Source organism: Egretta garzetta, unplaced genomic scaffold (genome assembly GCF_000687185.1).
Source record: "Egretta garzetta isolate BGI_Z169 unplaced genomic scaffold, ASM68718v1 scaffold35, whole genome shotgun sequence".
Taxonomy (NCBI): domain Eukaryota; kingdom Metazoa; phylum Chordata; class Aves; order Pelecaniformes; family Ardeidae; genus Egretta; species Egretta garzetta.
Window position 1 is genome coordinate 728,516 of NW_009259730.1, and position 15,617 is coordinate 744,132.

The 15,617-nt window shown below is 36.3% G+C and overlaps 1 protein-coding gene across 6 annotated transcripts in view; it reads right to left on the reverse strand.

Moving 5' to 3' along the window:
* Positions 1-12,668, reverse strand: part of TRAPPC8 (trafficking protein particle complex 8) — a 49,642-nt gene extending 36,974 nt beyond the window's left edge. For 4 of the 6 annotated variants that reach the window (XM_035894929.1, XM_035894930.1, XM_035894932.1 and 1 more), the window contains exons 1-8: positions 12,478-12,668; positions 9,809-9,892; positions 6,792-6,881; positions 5,317-5,491; positions 4,768-4,921; positions 3,538-3,625; positions 1,857-2,104; positions 192-307 (exon numbers count right to left, since the gene is read on the reverse strand). In XM_035894929.1, coding sequence (XP_035750822.1) covers positions 192-307; positions 1,857-2,104; positions 3,538-3,625; positions 4,768-4,921; positions 5,317-5,491; positions 6,792-6,881; positions 9,809-9,892; positions 12,478-12,667 — 1,145 coding nt within the window. In that variant the 5' untranslated portion in view covers position 12,668. The remainder of the gene's footprint in view (positions 1-191; positions 308-1,856; positions 2,105-3,537; positions 3,626-4,767; positions 4,922-5,316; positions 5,492-6,791; positions 6,882-9,808; positions 9,893-12,477) is intronic. The other 2 variants (XM_035894931.1, XM_035894934.1) reach the window with 1 other exon arrangement.
* Positions 12,669-15,617: the final 2,949 nt, after the last annotated feature.

Below are 15,617 nucleotides of genomic sequence, written 5' to 3' on the forward strand. Positions count from 1 at the left end.
TTCTGCTACTCCTTTATTGTATGCCTTTAGGGATAGTACTTTTCATGATTTCTCCACTTCAAAGTCTTTTACAATATTGCGACTTAGTTCACTTTGCAGAACACCATCAAAAAACCCACAAACTTTCCCTCCCCCCAAAAAATAGGTAGATTTTCAGCTTAGATCTAAATGTACGGACTGAAATTACTTACAGCAAACCAGAAGTATTCTTCAGTTCATTTATACTTTTCTCTGGAACCTTGCTGCCACTAAACCATTTTTTTGTAGCAGAAAACAGAGATCGACTCAAGCCTTTCCTGGATATTAACTGCAAAAAGACACTAAATTAGAGCACTACATTGCAAGAGATATGCTAATACAAGTTAAACTAATATAAAAACCCAAGCTTCATTAAGGCTTCCTAAATTCCGTTTTTCCATAAAACAACAAAATAATCGAGAGCACACTCCTTTAGAATGAATCACTGAATATATGAATTGCAACTTTACCTATTTCAGACAGCTGAGGTTCACTATTGTTGCTCTAAACTGCAGACATCTCAATGCTAAGAACTGAAACATTTGATGTATCTGAGATCTAACAGAATATCTAAATTCTGGTATTAGTCCAGCCTAAAATCTAGACTAAGTACACAATTCAAGAGAGAAAATTCTCCGCATCACCACCCATGTAAAGCATTACACACTGTGAACGTCAATTTCAAGCGTCAAGGGTACTAGTCATACCTGCAAGGAAGGTTACACAGCTTTGTTCTTTTAAGATAATTTCCACTAACAAGGAAAACTTCCACAGGGAATTACTATTCCCAATATCTAAGCAAGCTACATCTCTTTTTAAAGATAATTTTAAAAATTGTAACATCATGCTTTTCTTACCATGACTAGGAATGTATTACTACATTCCTAACAAGGCTGTTTACTACACTTCATGTATGCACTTTTTATTTAGTGTTCTTCATAAAACTTTCCAAGCCTAAACATGGTCAGCATACACAAACTCCCAAAAGTCAATTCAGGGAGTGTTCCTTACAGTGTACGACACTTAGTATGAAAACCCCTCCTCTACTTACAACTATAACCTGAATGGACAAAATCAATCAAAATACATAGTTCAGATAACAGACTGATATTTGGGTCCAAGTCTAATGCTACACACAGTAATTTGATTGTACTAATGTAAATCAATCCATCTCTCCAGCTGTTTAAGACCATATAAAAGTGAAACACTTATTTCCATCATAGTAAGGTGCTTTCTTCTGTAACTTTAACGCATGTCCTTGACTTAACATGGGCATGATATTAACTATCACACTTCCAAAAAAATCCTAGCCCAAGCAAAGAATATTCAGTTGCAAAAACTGCTGAGATCAAAACAGAATTACATGATTTTGCGTGTCCACGTATTTCTATCCCATCAAGAAGTAGCAATTGAAGTATGCAGCTTCTTTGCAGACAATTACTGATGAAAATACATTTCTTAACTTTAGTTGCGCATTCTAATGTTAAAATACAAAAAGTACATTTTGTTTCCCATGCTAGACTCGTCCAGAAGCATAAAATACTAATATTTTAGGAGCAAGGACAAATATCCCTGATAACAGTTCAGACAGGCTTTCACCAAAAAGACACCTTGCACTGAAGCTTTATTTATCAAATTGGTTTTTGTTTTAAGACAAAGTGAGCAAAAATCATAACTTCAGCTATTTCTCTTAAATTTACTTACAGTTTTCAATAAAATCATTGAATTATTAGGTACAGAAGGAAGTAATAATTTCAAAACAGATTTTTGGATAACTGGATTTATACCCCAACTGTTTTTCTTATTGCGGCACAAAGTGTTTTTAAAAGTAAACTGACCTGATCATTAAGCTGCCGAATTGTCTTCTCTATATGTGGCAAAAGTCCCCTAAATGTGAATTCCTGTATGAACTGTCTGATTCGATCGTGATCTGTGAGTGTTAAACAAGCACCATGAGGTGTTCCAGAATTTGATTTCTTTGAGTCTTGCAATGATGCAGTAGCCTTCATGTAATCAGTGCTATCCAAACTGCCGCTGGGATGATCCAGTTGAAGAGGGTGAGTCTTAAAGTTATTTGACAGGCCATCTATTAAAAGGTTGAAACAAAAAACCCAGTAAGTATAAAGTTACTTAAACATTTTGGTTTTTAAATGTTATTTTTATTAACCTACTTTAAAGTTTGCCTCACTCAGAACTCTGTTAAGCAGAGCCACTCACTGATTATCCTGCACTACAGATCAATGTTGAGCAGACAGCAGAGCACTACGTGAGTACTGCATCACTCCTGAAATTCTTCAGAAAGCTCAGGGAATCTCAGGAACTACAATACAGCTGAATATGTACAGTTTTGTTTCTCAACTACAGTGCAAAGAATCCCAAGTATGCTGGCTAGTATCAATAGCATTGAAGGAAAACTATGGAAACATTAAAAACAAAGTCAAATATTCATTAAAAATGCCGGAAATGCAGCAGATACTACAATGGCTCCACTGGATCCATTCACTCTTTTCTGCTTAGGTTTTAAGGTTAAAAAAATAAACAAATTCATTTTCCTTCCGAGCAATCACAATGTAAAACAAATCTCCTCCAAAGTCCTCTTAGTTCAGTGAGAAGGGCTGCTGACCACTATTGCACCTAGCTATCCAAACTAGACTGAGACACCATTTCACTCCAAGACTTTAGTTCTCTTATTTATTATTTCCTTTCTAAACAGCTTGCTTTATCTGGCCCTGCCTAGCACTGAGCAAAGCTGAGCTGTAATTTACTCACTAAATGTAAAGCTGGGCATGCAAAGTTCAAACAGCAGCTTGCAGACTACATCCAGTCTGTAAGGCCCTAGAAAGCCGCTTTTTTAAGTGGCTGCAGACCCTCCTACATACAGTAGGTCTCCCCATGCCTTTCAAGTCTGGTACGAAAGATCTGGGCTGAGTCAAGCCAGACAGTGTGGGGTACCTCCACACCTTCCCCATTTGATGCTGCTTCTCATCTGAATCATACATAGCTACTTAAAAATATTGGCACTCAATTTAACTTACTGTCCTCTGCCATCCACAAGCTCAATTGTAAGGCAAGCTCTTCCAGCCAACTTACAAAGTAAGCCACTACTCTGTCATTCCCGGATTTAAAACCCAAAACAAGGACAAAAAACCTACACACCTCAGCTTCCTAGGTACGCTGGAGCACACTAACTGGAACTTTTATTAAGATGAAAATTAACCACTTAATCCTATATTACTTTTTAATTAATTGTCAGTGCTTACAGACAATATACTTAATTTTACAAAAGCTGAGCCAAATACATCAATAGCCACCTCATTGAAGATACATCTACCAATTACCACCAGTAGATCAGCACAACAGCATTTTTCTTTATGGACAACAGATTATGTTATCCTTGAGCATTTAGAAGATTATTATGTTGAAGTCCCTAAAAGATCGCTCAGGTGATTACTGTCCAAGACCTGAGACAGCTGTATAAATGCTATCACATCAATGTTTTGACAGAAGTTATAAAAATACCTTTAATTTCACTGTCTAAGCCATCTGATATCAAGTGATCAGTACTCTTGTTTGAAATGACAGTATAAGGACAATCTTCATAGCAATCCTGCCAGAAGAAAAAAAAAAAAAAGGAAAAACATCACAATTTTAAGAACACTAGGGTAGACACAAAAAAGTCAGTCAACAGTAGTTGTTAACTTTAATAACAGCTAACTGAATTATTAAGAAAGCATGTTTGTGTATATTATTTTTTTAAGTAGTTTGTGAGGCTTCAAGAACCTGTCCTATTGTAAAGATAAAAGTTATATTCACCAAACGAAGCAAGTATCTTCTGGCTTGCTCAAACAGCTTCACTGTCAACTAAAGCAAGCAACTCCAACTCTTATTTTCACTACTGTAGGCATTGCTGTGTATGCTCCCTAAAGCAATTCCTGAACAAGCTCATACAAAAAAAAAAAATCATCTGTGTTGGACAGTTGACATGGGACAGAAGAAAGAAAGAGATCTAATTAGTTTTTGGTGGAACATTACTTACTGGTCCTCTTAGCTTACAGAATGTGAGGTGCTTTTACTTTCCAGTTGCCAGCTAGATTTGATAAAGAACTATGATTCCACAAACCAACCTTTTAAATAGATGCAGTTAAAACTGCAGGTCAGTCAAAAGCAAACTCAAGGTGGAATTTTTTGCTCCTGAAGCCAAAAATACAGACATTTATGGAAAAATGAATTCAAGAGCCTAAGCTAACACACGCTATCGTTTGCCATCTTAGCAAATGACAGACCAGACTGGACTGCAAGAAGTTACCAGAAAAACTACACATAGCCCCAGAAAACAACACACCCACACCACTTAGTGAAGTACAGAAGACCTGGAAACCCCAAATTTTAAGAGCGAAGGAAATTAATCAAAAGGAAGGTAGAAAGTTACTATGAATAGGACATTTTTGAGGTTACTTGCTCTTGTCAGTGCATAAAGCACATGTCTATTATTTCAGTACTCCTGACACTCTATTTCAGACAGTCTAGTATTTCAGTGCTCCTCACCATCAATTTAAGTAGCACAGAGAACAGTTCTTAGAGAGGATTCATCTTATGCGCTCACAAAAAGTTATACCTATGTTAGAAGTATCATGACTGCCTATTAGCCCATTCTGTAGAAACACATACAGAATACCAAGACAAAATTTAACACAACTAAAACAGGCTTTCATATGCACTTTATAAATTGTTTTTAGACTACTGTAATACCTGGTTCTGGATAGTGTTTTTCTGAAGGTACTGACTCCAAGGATCTGGTATCTGTTCATCTGTTCCTCTATTAGACACCCGAGAATTTATTTTCAGCAAATAGCAACCCTGAGTTCCATATCTCTGCTTCATCTCTTCATAAATGGAGTCAGCTCTGAAAAAAATAAAACAACATTTACCCTGCCTTGATATCAAACCAATTGTATTTTAAGTGTGCACTGCAACAAGCTATTTTAGACTATTAACCATAGGGATTAAAAGGAAAACTCCTATTTTTAAAGCAGTCCTTTATGCAAGAGTGAAACTGAGACTCTGAGATCAGCGAGCTAGCAAAGAAAGCATCTACCTGAAGAAGCTAGGACTGATTCTTTTCATTTTATATGAACACAAGAAATAGGTCTAAAAATAATACTTAAAGTCTGCCTTGATAATAGTCAGCATACTAGTTAATGGATCCTGCTGCATCCATCTAATCTCAACAGAATTTATATATGCAAACATTTCAGTCAAAGAGTTCATCTTTAGGTTCACAGAAGGCAGAAGACCCACCTTTGTTCTTCTCCTGTGCTTACATCATGCAGTAACACATAGTATTTGAGCGTGTTTGGTATAAACCACTTGGGATATAAGTATTCACTACTATGCTGAATTCGATGTTGTTCTTGAGACAGCTTCAGAAATTGCTCCACAGGCTCTGGTTCACTAGAAGAAACTACAAGCATACCTAAATTCACGTTAAGGACATCTACGAAAACAGCCCAGGAACAACCACTGATAGTATAATAAAATAGTAAGTGCGTAAAATAAGATAAATGAGTACAATGTTTAAGCCTGTAAAACACACTACAAAGTATGTGCAATTAGAGTTTGGCCTTAGTCTCAATAGAAAGCACTATTTAAACAGTCAGTTAACTAACATCTGTGACATGAGATGAAACAGGAGTTTGCTCCAATTCTGACATTGAACCTAAGTTTAAGCCAATACATAATAGCTACTAGTTCATTTAAGATTTTAGATGCAGACCAACTGTTCACATATGAAACATATAACTGAAATTCACCCCCAGTGTACTTTAGTTTTCAGCTTCCAAGGAGAGTTGGGACTTTAAGGCATCACCTGAGCAACAACCACAGCCAGTATTCATAAACACAGCAACATCTTCTGAGTAAAAAGCAGCAGTGTTCAGAGTTTTACCTCAGTGCAACTACACAATCATTAATAGGGAACATCCTGCTCTCCTACATCTGTTCACCAAAGACATAAATTCAGAGAAGCCAGAAAACAAGTTGTACTTGAAGTGTTACTAAAATTCAGGGGTCAAAGGCCAGAATCAATATTTTGCCAAGTTAATTCTCCATAAATGGTTCTCTCTAATGGCTACTAATGTAGCTGTTCCACCATACTGAAATGATAAAGTACAGTAAAGAGTTAGGAACAGAGTAGGTGTTAGTAGCATTATAATTATTGTAAAGCTAAACACCAGCTATATCATGAAACGGTGCATATTTTTATTTTCCCTCTAGACAAGAAAAATGGGCCTAAGTTTTGGTAAAAAAAAAAAAAAAAAAGAAAGCATTTAGGCATCTTTCCAGACTTCTTTTTGTCCAAAATAGCCCAGAGTTCACCATTTTTCCAGAACACCCTCTCCAACCTCTGCTATAAAAAGCAGCAGGTGCATCCCAAACACACTGTTGTACATAAGGGGCCATCAACAGATACCTAAGGAGCTACAGCAGAAAGCATTTTAGGATGTGGAAGTTTCATTTACAGGTATTAGCTTAGAGTTTACTTTGACACAAAAGGGTTTGGTTCAAAAAAAAAAAACCCACACCACTAACCACAAAGAAAACATTGCCCTCCTTATGAAATTAGTCTGTATAGTTAGACATATTTAAAAAAAAGATATATTTCAAGTCATAACAGCAAAAAGAGTTACTGCAAAATTTGAAAGTCTCCTACATTACACTTCTGCAGCCAGCTGTAACAGCCTTCACTAGAGAGGTCTGTAACACTCAAAGGATACATGCAACATAGTGGTTTAAGAATTCGTGATCTGATGCAGGCATGGACTGAAGAAAGCACTCTCTGTAAGACTCAAACCAAGGAGTAGTAGCTGGAATACACAATAAGATAGGACAAATTAGAATATTCAGAAAAACTTCTGTTTACTCATTTATGAAAAGGAAATGTGAAAGACTACACCTAAAAGTGAAGCTTGCAAACTCGTCTGACAAGGTTTGCATGGCAGGGGCAAGAAGGGGGAACAGTCTGAGCAGAAAGCCTCTAAAATACACACAAGTGTGGAGAAACAGTAACACTTTGATTGAAAGCCTGTGAAACTGAGTAGTATCTTAAGCACCAACTTCCTCAGTAGTGTAGGCTCACATGTATTCAGTCCTTGTTAGAGTAACTGTTCCTTACCACCCCTTTAAACACACACACCTGGGAAAGAAAAAAACAAATCAAAATTCTTCTAACAGTCATTGAATTTGCCTCAACTAGAGATGTAAGAATTGTTCAAAAAGCAAAATTAATTTCTGAGTAGGTAGAGGAACTAAGGATTACCAAAACTCTATCCTGCCAGTTTGTCTTAAGCTTTTTTCAAGTGTTGTGACTTGGCCTGACAGTAGTCCCCTTCCTCTGCCCTGCTAAAATAAACAGTTCAGCAGTCAGCTGGCAAAGCAGAGATCCAAAAAGATAAAAGCTCAGATCCAAGTTGTGCCATTAATGCCTTACGTTAACCTGCCATGTTCAAGCACCCTTTTACAATAGGGATTTCATTTTTCCAAGAGTAACAAACCAAGGGAAACCAGGCATGTCTGGGATATCCAAAGAATACATGAACTTAAAAATCTTGTCTGTTTCTTTCCACTCCAACTATCAGCTCAGCAATGAAGTATTATTTCTTCTTTCAAGCCTGTTTCGTGCCATCTCAATTCTGCAACTCCTTCCCTTGGGTGGAAAAAAGACCCCAGAACAAAAAGCATTCCACTTCCAATAACCTGATTTCACACTGAAGTTAGCTAGAATCCAGTGTAAACTGCAAACTAGAAAACAATAACTAGTACAGAAAAAAATGCACTAATAAAACACCTAAGGTATTTATTTTCTTTGTATAGCCCCAAGAAAACACATTCCTTGATTTAACTGCATAAGAATTTCTAATGCTTTGTAAATCTCCCTTGCCCCTCTCCTCCCCCCCCCCCCCCCAAAAAAAAAAGCAACCCCCTTGATTTCCTAGCTAACTTTAGGAAATTAAGTTTCATTTTTATGTTGGAATAATTTTCTAGTGCATTAAATGAATGCATTTGTTTAATCCTACATTGTCGGGCCATCGTACATCAGCTTCATCCACACAGAAATCAGATATAGCCACATTTCGTAACTGAACTCAGTCTAGCAGTCAGTACATCTCACATAATAAAGATGAGCAAGAGGCAAATGTCTGGCTTTTGGTTATAGCCTTTCTAGCAACTGTTCTCTGAGCACTTATCTAGGATATAAAAAGCTCTTGGCTTTATCAAGTCCTACAGGTAAATATGCCAATTATTTGGCCAATTAATTATTTAAATTAAGGAAAAAACCCACAGCTTGTTATTAAAAACAAACCATAAGAAAATGACTCATATGCATATTTTTCACATGTATAACAAAGCCTTGTAGTAACTCAGGTTCAAACCAAACAACACTAAACTACTTAAAGCAGAAATTTCAACCGCATTTTAGTTTCAAGCTCTGCTTTCAGTTTTCCATTTCTGTTTTACAGTTGAACAACAGAAGAAAGTTTTTTTAAAAATCTGACACAGCTACAAACAGGGAAGTACTACTTTGTTTTGTGGGGCAGTCTTTTTTCCCCGCCCTCCCTGAATAAGAATTCAGCCTATTAAGAACCTTGGAAGTGGCTACAAAGGCAACTGGATGTCCTCTACACAAGCACAACACACATTAACAGTATTTACCCAAGAGTATTCACAGGGCTGTAATCGTTTATAATAGATACTTAATAAGCAAGCACCACATTCAAAACAAAAACAATATTTAAGTGTTCACAGATATAACATTTCATAACATGTTACAGCAGTTCACAGCAATACTGTGTCATTTTAGGTACACAGACCTGCACATTTTGCATTTTTCCCAGTAAGTTTCCAGTACACTAAACAAGCAGAACTGAAGTTTAGGCAAACTTGTTACTGTGTTCAGAAACCGTTAAGAAAAAAACTGGTAAGTAATATTCATAAATAACAGCTTAAGAATGAAAAGTCTATTTCATGAGGTTTTGTACTTTTTAGCTACCTGAGATTAATTTCTCAGATACCAGTACTCTAGCACATTCAGCAAGGAAGGCATTTAGCAGCATCTGAACAGAAACTATTGAAAGGATAGCTATTACTATCCGAAGGCATAAACTTTTGTTAATACCTAAAACTGAAAAACATCAAAAACTGCCTCTTACAGCCAATACCACAGAGCTTCACTGTAAGTTGAGATGTCAATAACCACTGTTTTGGTAACAGAGAGTCTTATAAACTAGGTGAAAATGTATTAGAAACCTATTTCTTTTTTAAGAAAGTCATACTCCAGAAAGAATGTCAACATAGCAGAAGCATCTGCGCTCTAAGTACAATCAGCATTTAGTTCCAATTTGAAAAGTGCTACTATATCCTGAGAAGAAAGTTCTGTAGAGAAGCAGAAAGTGTTTATATTTTAAATACAGAACAGTGACAGTATGCAGGTCCATAGGATCAAACAAGACAGTGCTTTTAAAGCATCAGGTCATTTCCCACCACCACTTTGCACTTATTGACTGTATGGAAAGACCAAGTGATTTAGATTAAAAGGAGTAGAAATGTGACTAAAAGGAAAATTAGACAACCATCACCAACAATTTTTCATTTAGGGGGAAAAAAATGGAGGAACACACATCTACGCCAAGAAAAGTGCTAAACAGTTGTAGCAGATGGTAAGGAAAGGTGGATGGGGCACATGGAAAAGGAATAAAGGGCAATTTGGCAAATTGGCACCAACCACGAAAAATACCTGAATAAAACGTGGATGTGTTCAGTTCCATCAGTGTCTCTTTCCAATTACTGTACCAAGGAACACTAGCTTTAACTGAGCGATCTGATAGAAAAAACATGGTATTATTATACTAAAAAGGGTCAGGTGCAAACACACTATTGGCTTTTACACTCTGGTAGCATGAAGTAGAAAATCTATGCCATGCAGGCCCATCAGGGACTGAAGACATTTCATTCCAGCTAACCTTAATCATGAACATTTCAGGCTCCTCAACATTTGACAGTGTACTTTAATAGAATTCAATATTACTTTCTGGTTCAGCCCAAATTCTGGGCTTGAATAAAAATGGATATCTATGAAGTAGTAAAGAATTAAGTTATATTTAGATATTATTTCTACTTTTCTAGTTGGAAGATACTATAGATGTAAGACACTAATTTCTGAGATTTCTCAGCCTGTAGTACTACAGTTAAAGTAACTCAAGACTTTAGCTGCTCAAAGTGGTTGCCCCAACATTCGCCCTTATCTCCATCACACTCCTGCACTGCTGCATGCCATCATCAGCATCATGCAGCACTGAATAAACATAGCCAAGGAAGTGATTCAGCTGAAAACATTTCTGAGAGAAGAAAAAAAATTTAAGTCTTCAGTGGGATCACTTTTCCTCACTCTCCACATGTTCCAGTACATGGGAGAAGCAGGCATGGCTGAAAACAAGCACCCTTTCAGCAATCAACCAGGTCTCTCAGTACAAGATTATGGAACTATGAGACTATTAAACAGGTGTAACAAAGAAGGATTACAAATAATTAAACTAATTTACCACAGCAGTTCCAAAACTTTTCTAAAAAAAAAAAGAAAAAAAGCAGGATCATGATCCCAGTGCCAGAAACACTCGTACATGAGCTTCATAAACAATGTTTGAGTCTTCCTTCAAAACAGACTGCACTTGATCATCATTAAAGATTAAGGAAATATGTTTTAGTATTGCTATCCTAGAAAACGAATTCACCAAAAAAAATTAAATTGCAAATTAAAGAACAGATTAGGGTTTTTCACATTTCCATGCCAAAAGATTATGTTTTGTTGCCAAGAATTAATGCTTCCATTGGTTTTCAATAAAATGCTCTAACAAAGTTGAAAAAAATAAACTTCTTAGTAAATACTCATAGTTTTCTAAGTAGAAAAGGAATTGTTACCTGACAAGCTAGAGACTTCCTTACATTCTCCTACAATGTAATAGGATCCAAGATTCACCATCAAGAACACTGTGCCAGTGTCTTGTTCTAAAGCCCTAAAACAACTACGAAGTTGTTACATGATTTTGTCCTGTATGATCTTAAATTTATATAACTCTCCCTCTGCCAAATAAACATATAGCCAATCTGAATGGAAATAACCTAATCACTGAGACACAGAAGATAGTCAGGTATGATAATTTGTACACCTGAGGCTCCAGCAGCAAATAACAAAAACAAAAGGAGAGTTACTTGATTCTACAACTACAAAGCATGGCTTGATATAGCCACTATTTTTCTTCCCTTCTTCCAATATCTCACTTTTAAATTGAGATTGTTAGAAACATTACGGAAAGTCTTTTCACTGAAACCATTCTGCTTTCTTAGCATCTTCCAGTCTCTAGAATTGAAGCAAACTTTCCCTCAAAAAAAATTTCAGAAAAAAATGGCAATTCACCAATTTCACAGATAAACGAGGGCATGAAAACCGAAAAAGGGTGCAGTTTCCAACAGTTCTCAAAAATTAGAATTTCCAGGCTCCAAGTCTTTTCCTTTACTATGAATATTTCACATCAAGTTGAGGATGTGGCTTATAAATCAGGTATCAAAGATGTAAATTACATAATTTTTCCATCATTAACATAAAAAAAACCAACATACTACACCACCAGTTACTAATCCTCATGAAGTTCTGTCAGTCTTTTGCTACAGCAGAGCCAAACTCCTCACTGCACGCTGAACTTAAGTACAATAAATTACTCATGTTTAAATAGGGCAACACATACATGCTTTGAATTAAGTATGTACTCAAAGGCTTTAATGGATTAGGGTCTTAATTGGGAAGAGTTTAATCTTATCGGCTCTCAAGATCAGGTCTCATTTAGTATTATTCACAATACCTTATCCCTTGGAAATCTGAAAAAAAAAATCTTAGAATATTCTAGCCATTTTGACAGTAAAATATGAAGCACTGAGTTTCATGGCAAAATCCAAGATGAGGAATCACACACCTTTCCTCAAAAACTTTTTTCCTTAAACTTTTCATGACAATTTTATGAACTCTATGCATTAAGCAGTAAGTAAAAAGAAAAAAAAAAAAAAAACAAAAAACACAAACAGAATAAGCCAAGAGGACTAACTTGAACATAAAGCTGTACATTACTATCAACACTATAAATAAGTTCTGATATTTATTCAATCACATGTAACAAGTCAGTGTATCAGTTTTGTAACAAGAAAACCTCTCTCACTTGATGAGCTATTAACACAACCAGAGCATAAGTATTTTACACATCAAAATAATACGATGATTTAACACAAGTTCAGAAGAATTACAACATTAGGGAACATTGAATTAAGAATTATTAATTAAGTTCAACAACTCAGAAAGATTAGAAACCTTACAGTAAAATCCAGTTTAAGTTAAAAAAATACAGTATCATTACATACCACTAATGTTGAGATCATAATCTCCAGCTGTGATCACATTAGCTACTAGTCCTTCAGCAGGCTGACTGACAGACACAACATCATTCAAAAATTTTCTAATGGCACCAGGCTGAGGTGGGTGAGTAATAATGTTGTTGACAGCAATCTTCAAATTTTTAATTATGTGAAGCTGATTATTAGGATCTCTCATGTGAACTAAAAAAGGAAAAAAATAGGCTTTGTTAAGGAATATAACAGAGTTAAAATAGTTACCGTAAATTAGTATTTCTCTGACATTTTTCTTTTCCTTTAAAGATTACTGTTTTCTCTAAACCTCTCCATCATCCATTTCAGGTTACAGTCCATAACACCTGAGTATCAAAAATGGTGTGGGGGGAAGGCAAGAACAAAAAGTTACTTCATGTTCAACATCAGGCTTATCTACGCAGATTGATGAAAACATAGTGCAGGACCTTAGCTTATAAGAATATCCACTCAGAGTAACAAAGTGCTCAACATCCATGCCCTACCACTGCTGCACCCCCTCCCCTGTACAACGTACTCAACTTGCACAGAAAGCCTATAGTAACCACATACGGCTTTCACGTGACATCTCATGTTCCAAGGAGTCACCAGTTACCAAGAAAACCCCAGTACACTGTAAGAGCATTCAAGAAACTTGATAGGGATAGCATAGTATTACTTCATCTAAAATGAACATATCCTTTCATTTTTAATACTACAGTGTGATTATCTGAAGTTTGTTTTGTTTTTTAAAGAAATGGTTTTAGAACTCCCCTGTTCTCCAAACAGCATCACACAACTGATTTATCTTAAAAGAATGCTACTGAAGTTGCATTTCCTGAGTGACAAACTTTTGGTTAAAATTAATCAATTAAAAATTAAGTCAATTTAATAACACCAGCATTTCTGATTCACGTTTAAATGCTTGTTTAAAAAACAGAAAAGTCTTCTGAGTATTAAATACTAATTTCAGAATTATGCATGAGAGTTTTGCCTGACAAATAGTGGATTATTGCATGCTGCCTCAAAAAAAAAAATCCCAACAAGGCACTCTTTCAGTGTCCATGGACCTAGTGTTTATCACAGAACTACAAACAGCTGGCAAGCATGTAAGTTGTTGGTGTGGAGAGGTTGCTTATTTAGAAAACATGAAAGTAGGCTGTTACCAGTGAAAATAATATTCAAAAAAAGAAACAGATTTATTATTAAAATGAGCCTTTAAAAGCATTTTTTGGATAACACCACAAAGCGAAAATAATTTTCCTCCCATTAATACCAACTTCTCCAAGAAAGCCATCAGGCAGAAAACACCAAAGAAAGATTCCCAGGCTCATGCAAGGGGTCAAAACCAAGCCTAAAGGACAAGGCAGCACCAAAGTCCAGCAAGACAATTAATGAACAGCAGTATTTAACTGAAAGTTAAAGTTGAAATTCCATATAACTGTGAGAGCTATACACAGGGTGCCTTTATTTTTTATGTGTTTAGAAAAAATTATCATCACAGGCAAATTTCACTTTTTTCTTTAATGATACATGATTGCTTTTAATCCCCAAGTCTCTACTTTTGTTTTGGTGGTTCTGTTGTTTTTCAAAAAAAAAATCTTAGTCTCCTGAGAAGCAAAAATTATTAATCACAAGAAAACCAAGTTTTTGTTAGACTTATGTGTACCAGCCTGCCTTTCTAGTGAAGGGCTAGCTCTGCGATCTTTTCACTAAAATCTGATTGGGCTGCAATACACACAAAGTTACATTTTACCATAAGCAAGAACTTGAGCTTCACTAATGTGTAAATGCAGATCTCCCTTTGTAGAACCTTTGTGAAACTTGCTCCCTCAAGCCATCTGCTTTTAAAAAAGTATTAAGGACATTTTCAACAGACATTACAATTCTGGGCCTGCTCTGACTTTTCGTGTCATTTTCTGCATTTCTAAACCAGAAGCACCACCAGGCAAGCTAGACTGTAAGTGCAGGCAGGACACTGAGTATGGGCTACCAAATGCCCCACAGTACAGCCCTCAACTCCTTTGCATTTTATTTTCATAAATGACGGTACAGCAGATAAAAGGGCAGCACAAAGGAAAATTCTTGTTCTTCTCGTCTTGCAACTAACTACAAAATTCGCACTGTGAAGGTCTGAAAGAGTCTTCAGCCCCCTCCAGCCTGGAGAGCACTCCACACCTTTCCCACAAGCCTTGTCAAAGTAACAACTGAGCAGCCTGAGCCAGATCACACTAGATGCCTTTACAATCCATCTTAGCTGTTAAATCAGATTTCTATCACAGTTCAAGTCTGGAGTGGTGCAGTTGTAGCCTCCTCAGTCACACATACACTCCCAACCTTTAGCCAGCATTGAATGAAGCTCATGGGAAAACACAGTGAAGCAATGAATCACTTCAGAGAATTGATCCTGCCCAAAACCACTTAACAATCTGTGGGGATTTTTTCAGCTGTAAGTTTCAGGCTGAACTGGTTCATCACAAGGCTGTATCAATATAGAGGAGGGCAGTTAAGCTAGCTAACTTAATTCATCCAGTTCAGCATTCCTATCAGAAAGCTAAAGGGGGGGATTTTTTTTTTTTCCCCCCCATCTTATCATATATGTAAATTATCAACCCTACTGCCACATGATTATGGAAAAGATCAAATATAAAGGAAGTAGGAGGGACAAACAACTAAGAAATCCATTTGCTTTTACCAGTGCAACTGTAACATTAAAACTCATCCTTGGCCTCTCTCCTAAAATATAACAACCATAATAATGAAGAGCAAACACATTCCCATACAGGACACAGGTGACATTTCTGCCATATGGGCGAGGCTAAGGACTGACATGAAGGACATACTTGGAACCCCCAAAAGCTCTTGCTTCAATCCCTAATAAAAAGTTCCTAGTGTTACACATTTCCTTCAAGTGTTCATGAGATCATTTCAGAAAGTATTTTGCCAAAAGCAGGAGTAGTAACATATATCAGAACAAGACCTTTCTCATCAGAAGTTGAAAATATTCAGATGTTGACTCAAGTACTCATTAACAAGGAATTCCTAACATCAAACTAAGCTCAAATAAATGCAGTATTCCCATTACAGCCCCTTACTTCCAGCACATATTTAAGACTTAGAAACACATACAGTTTCCA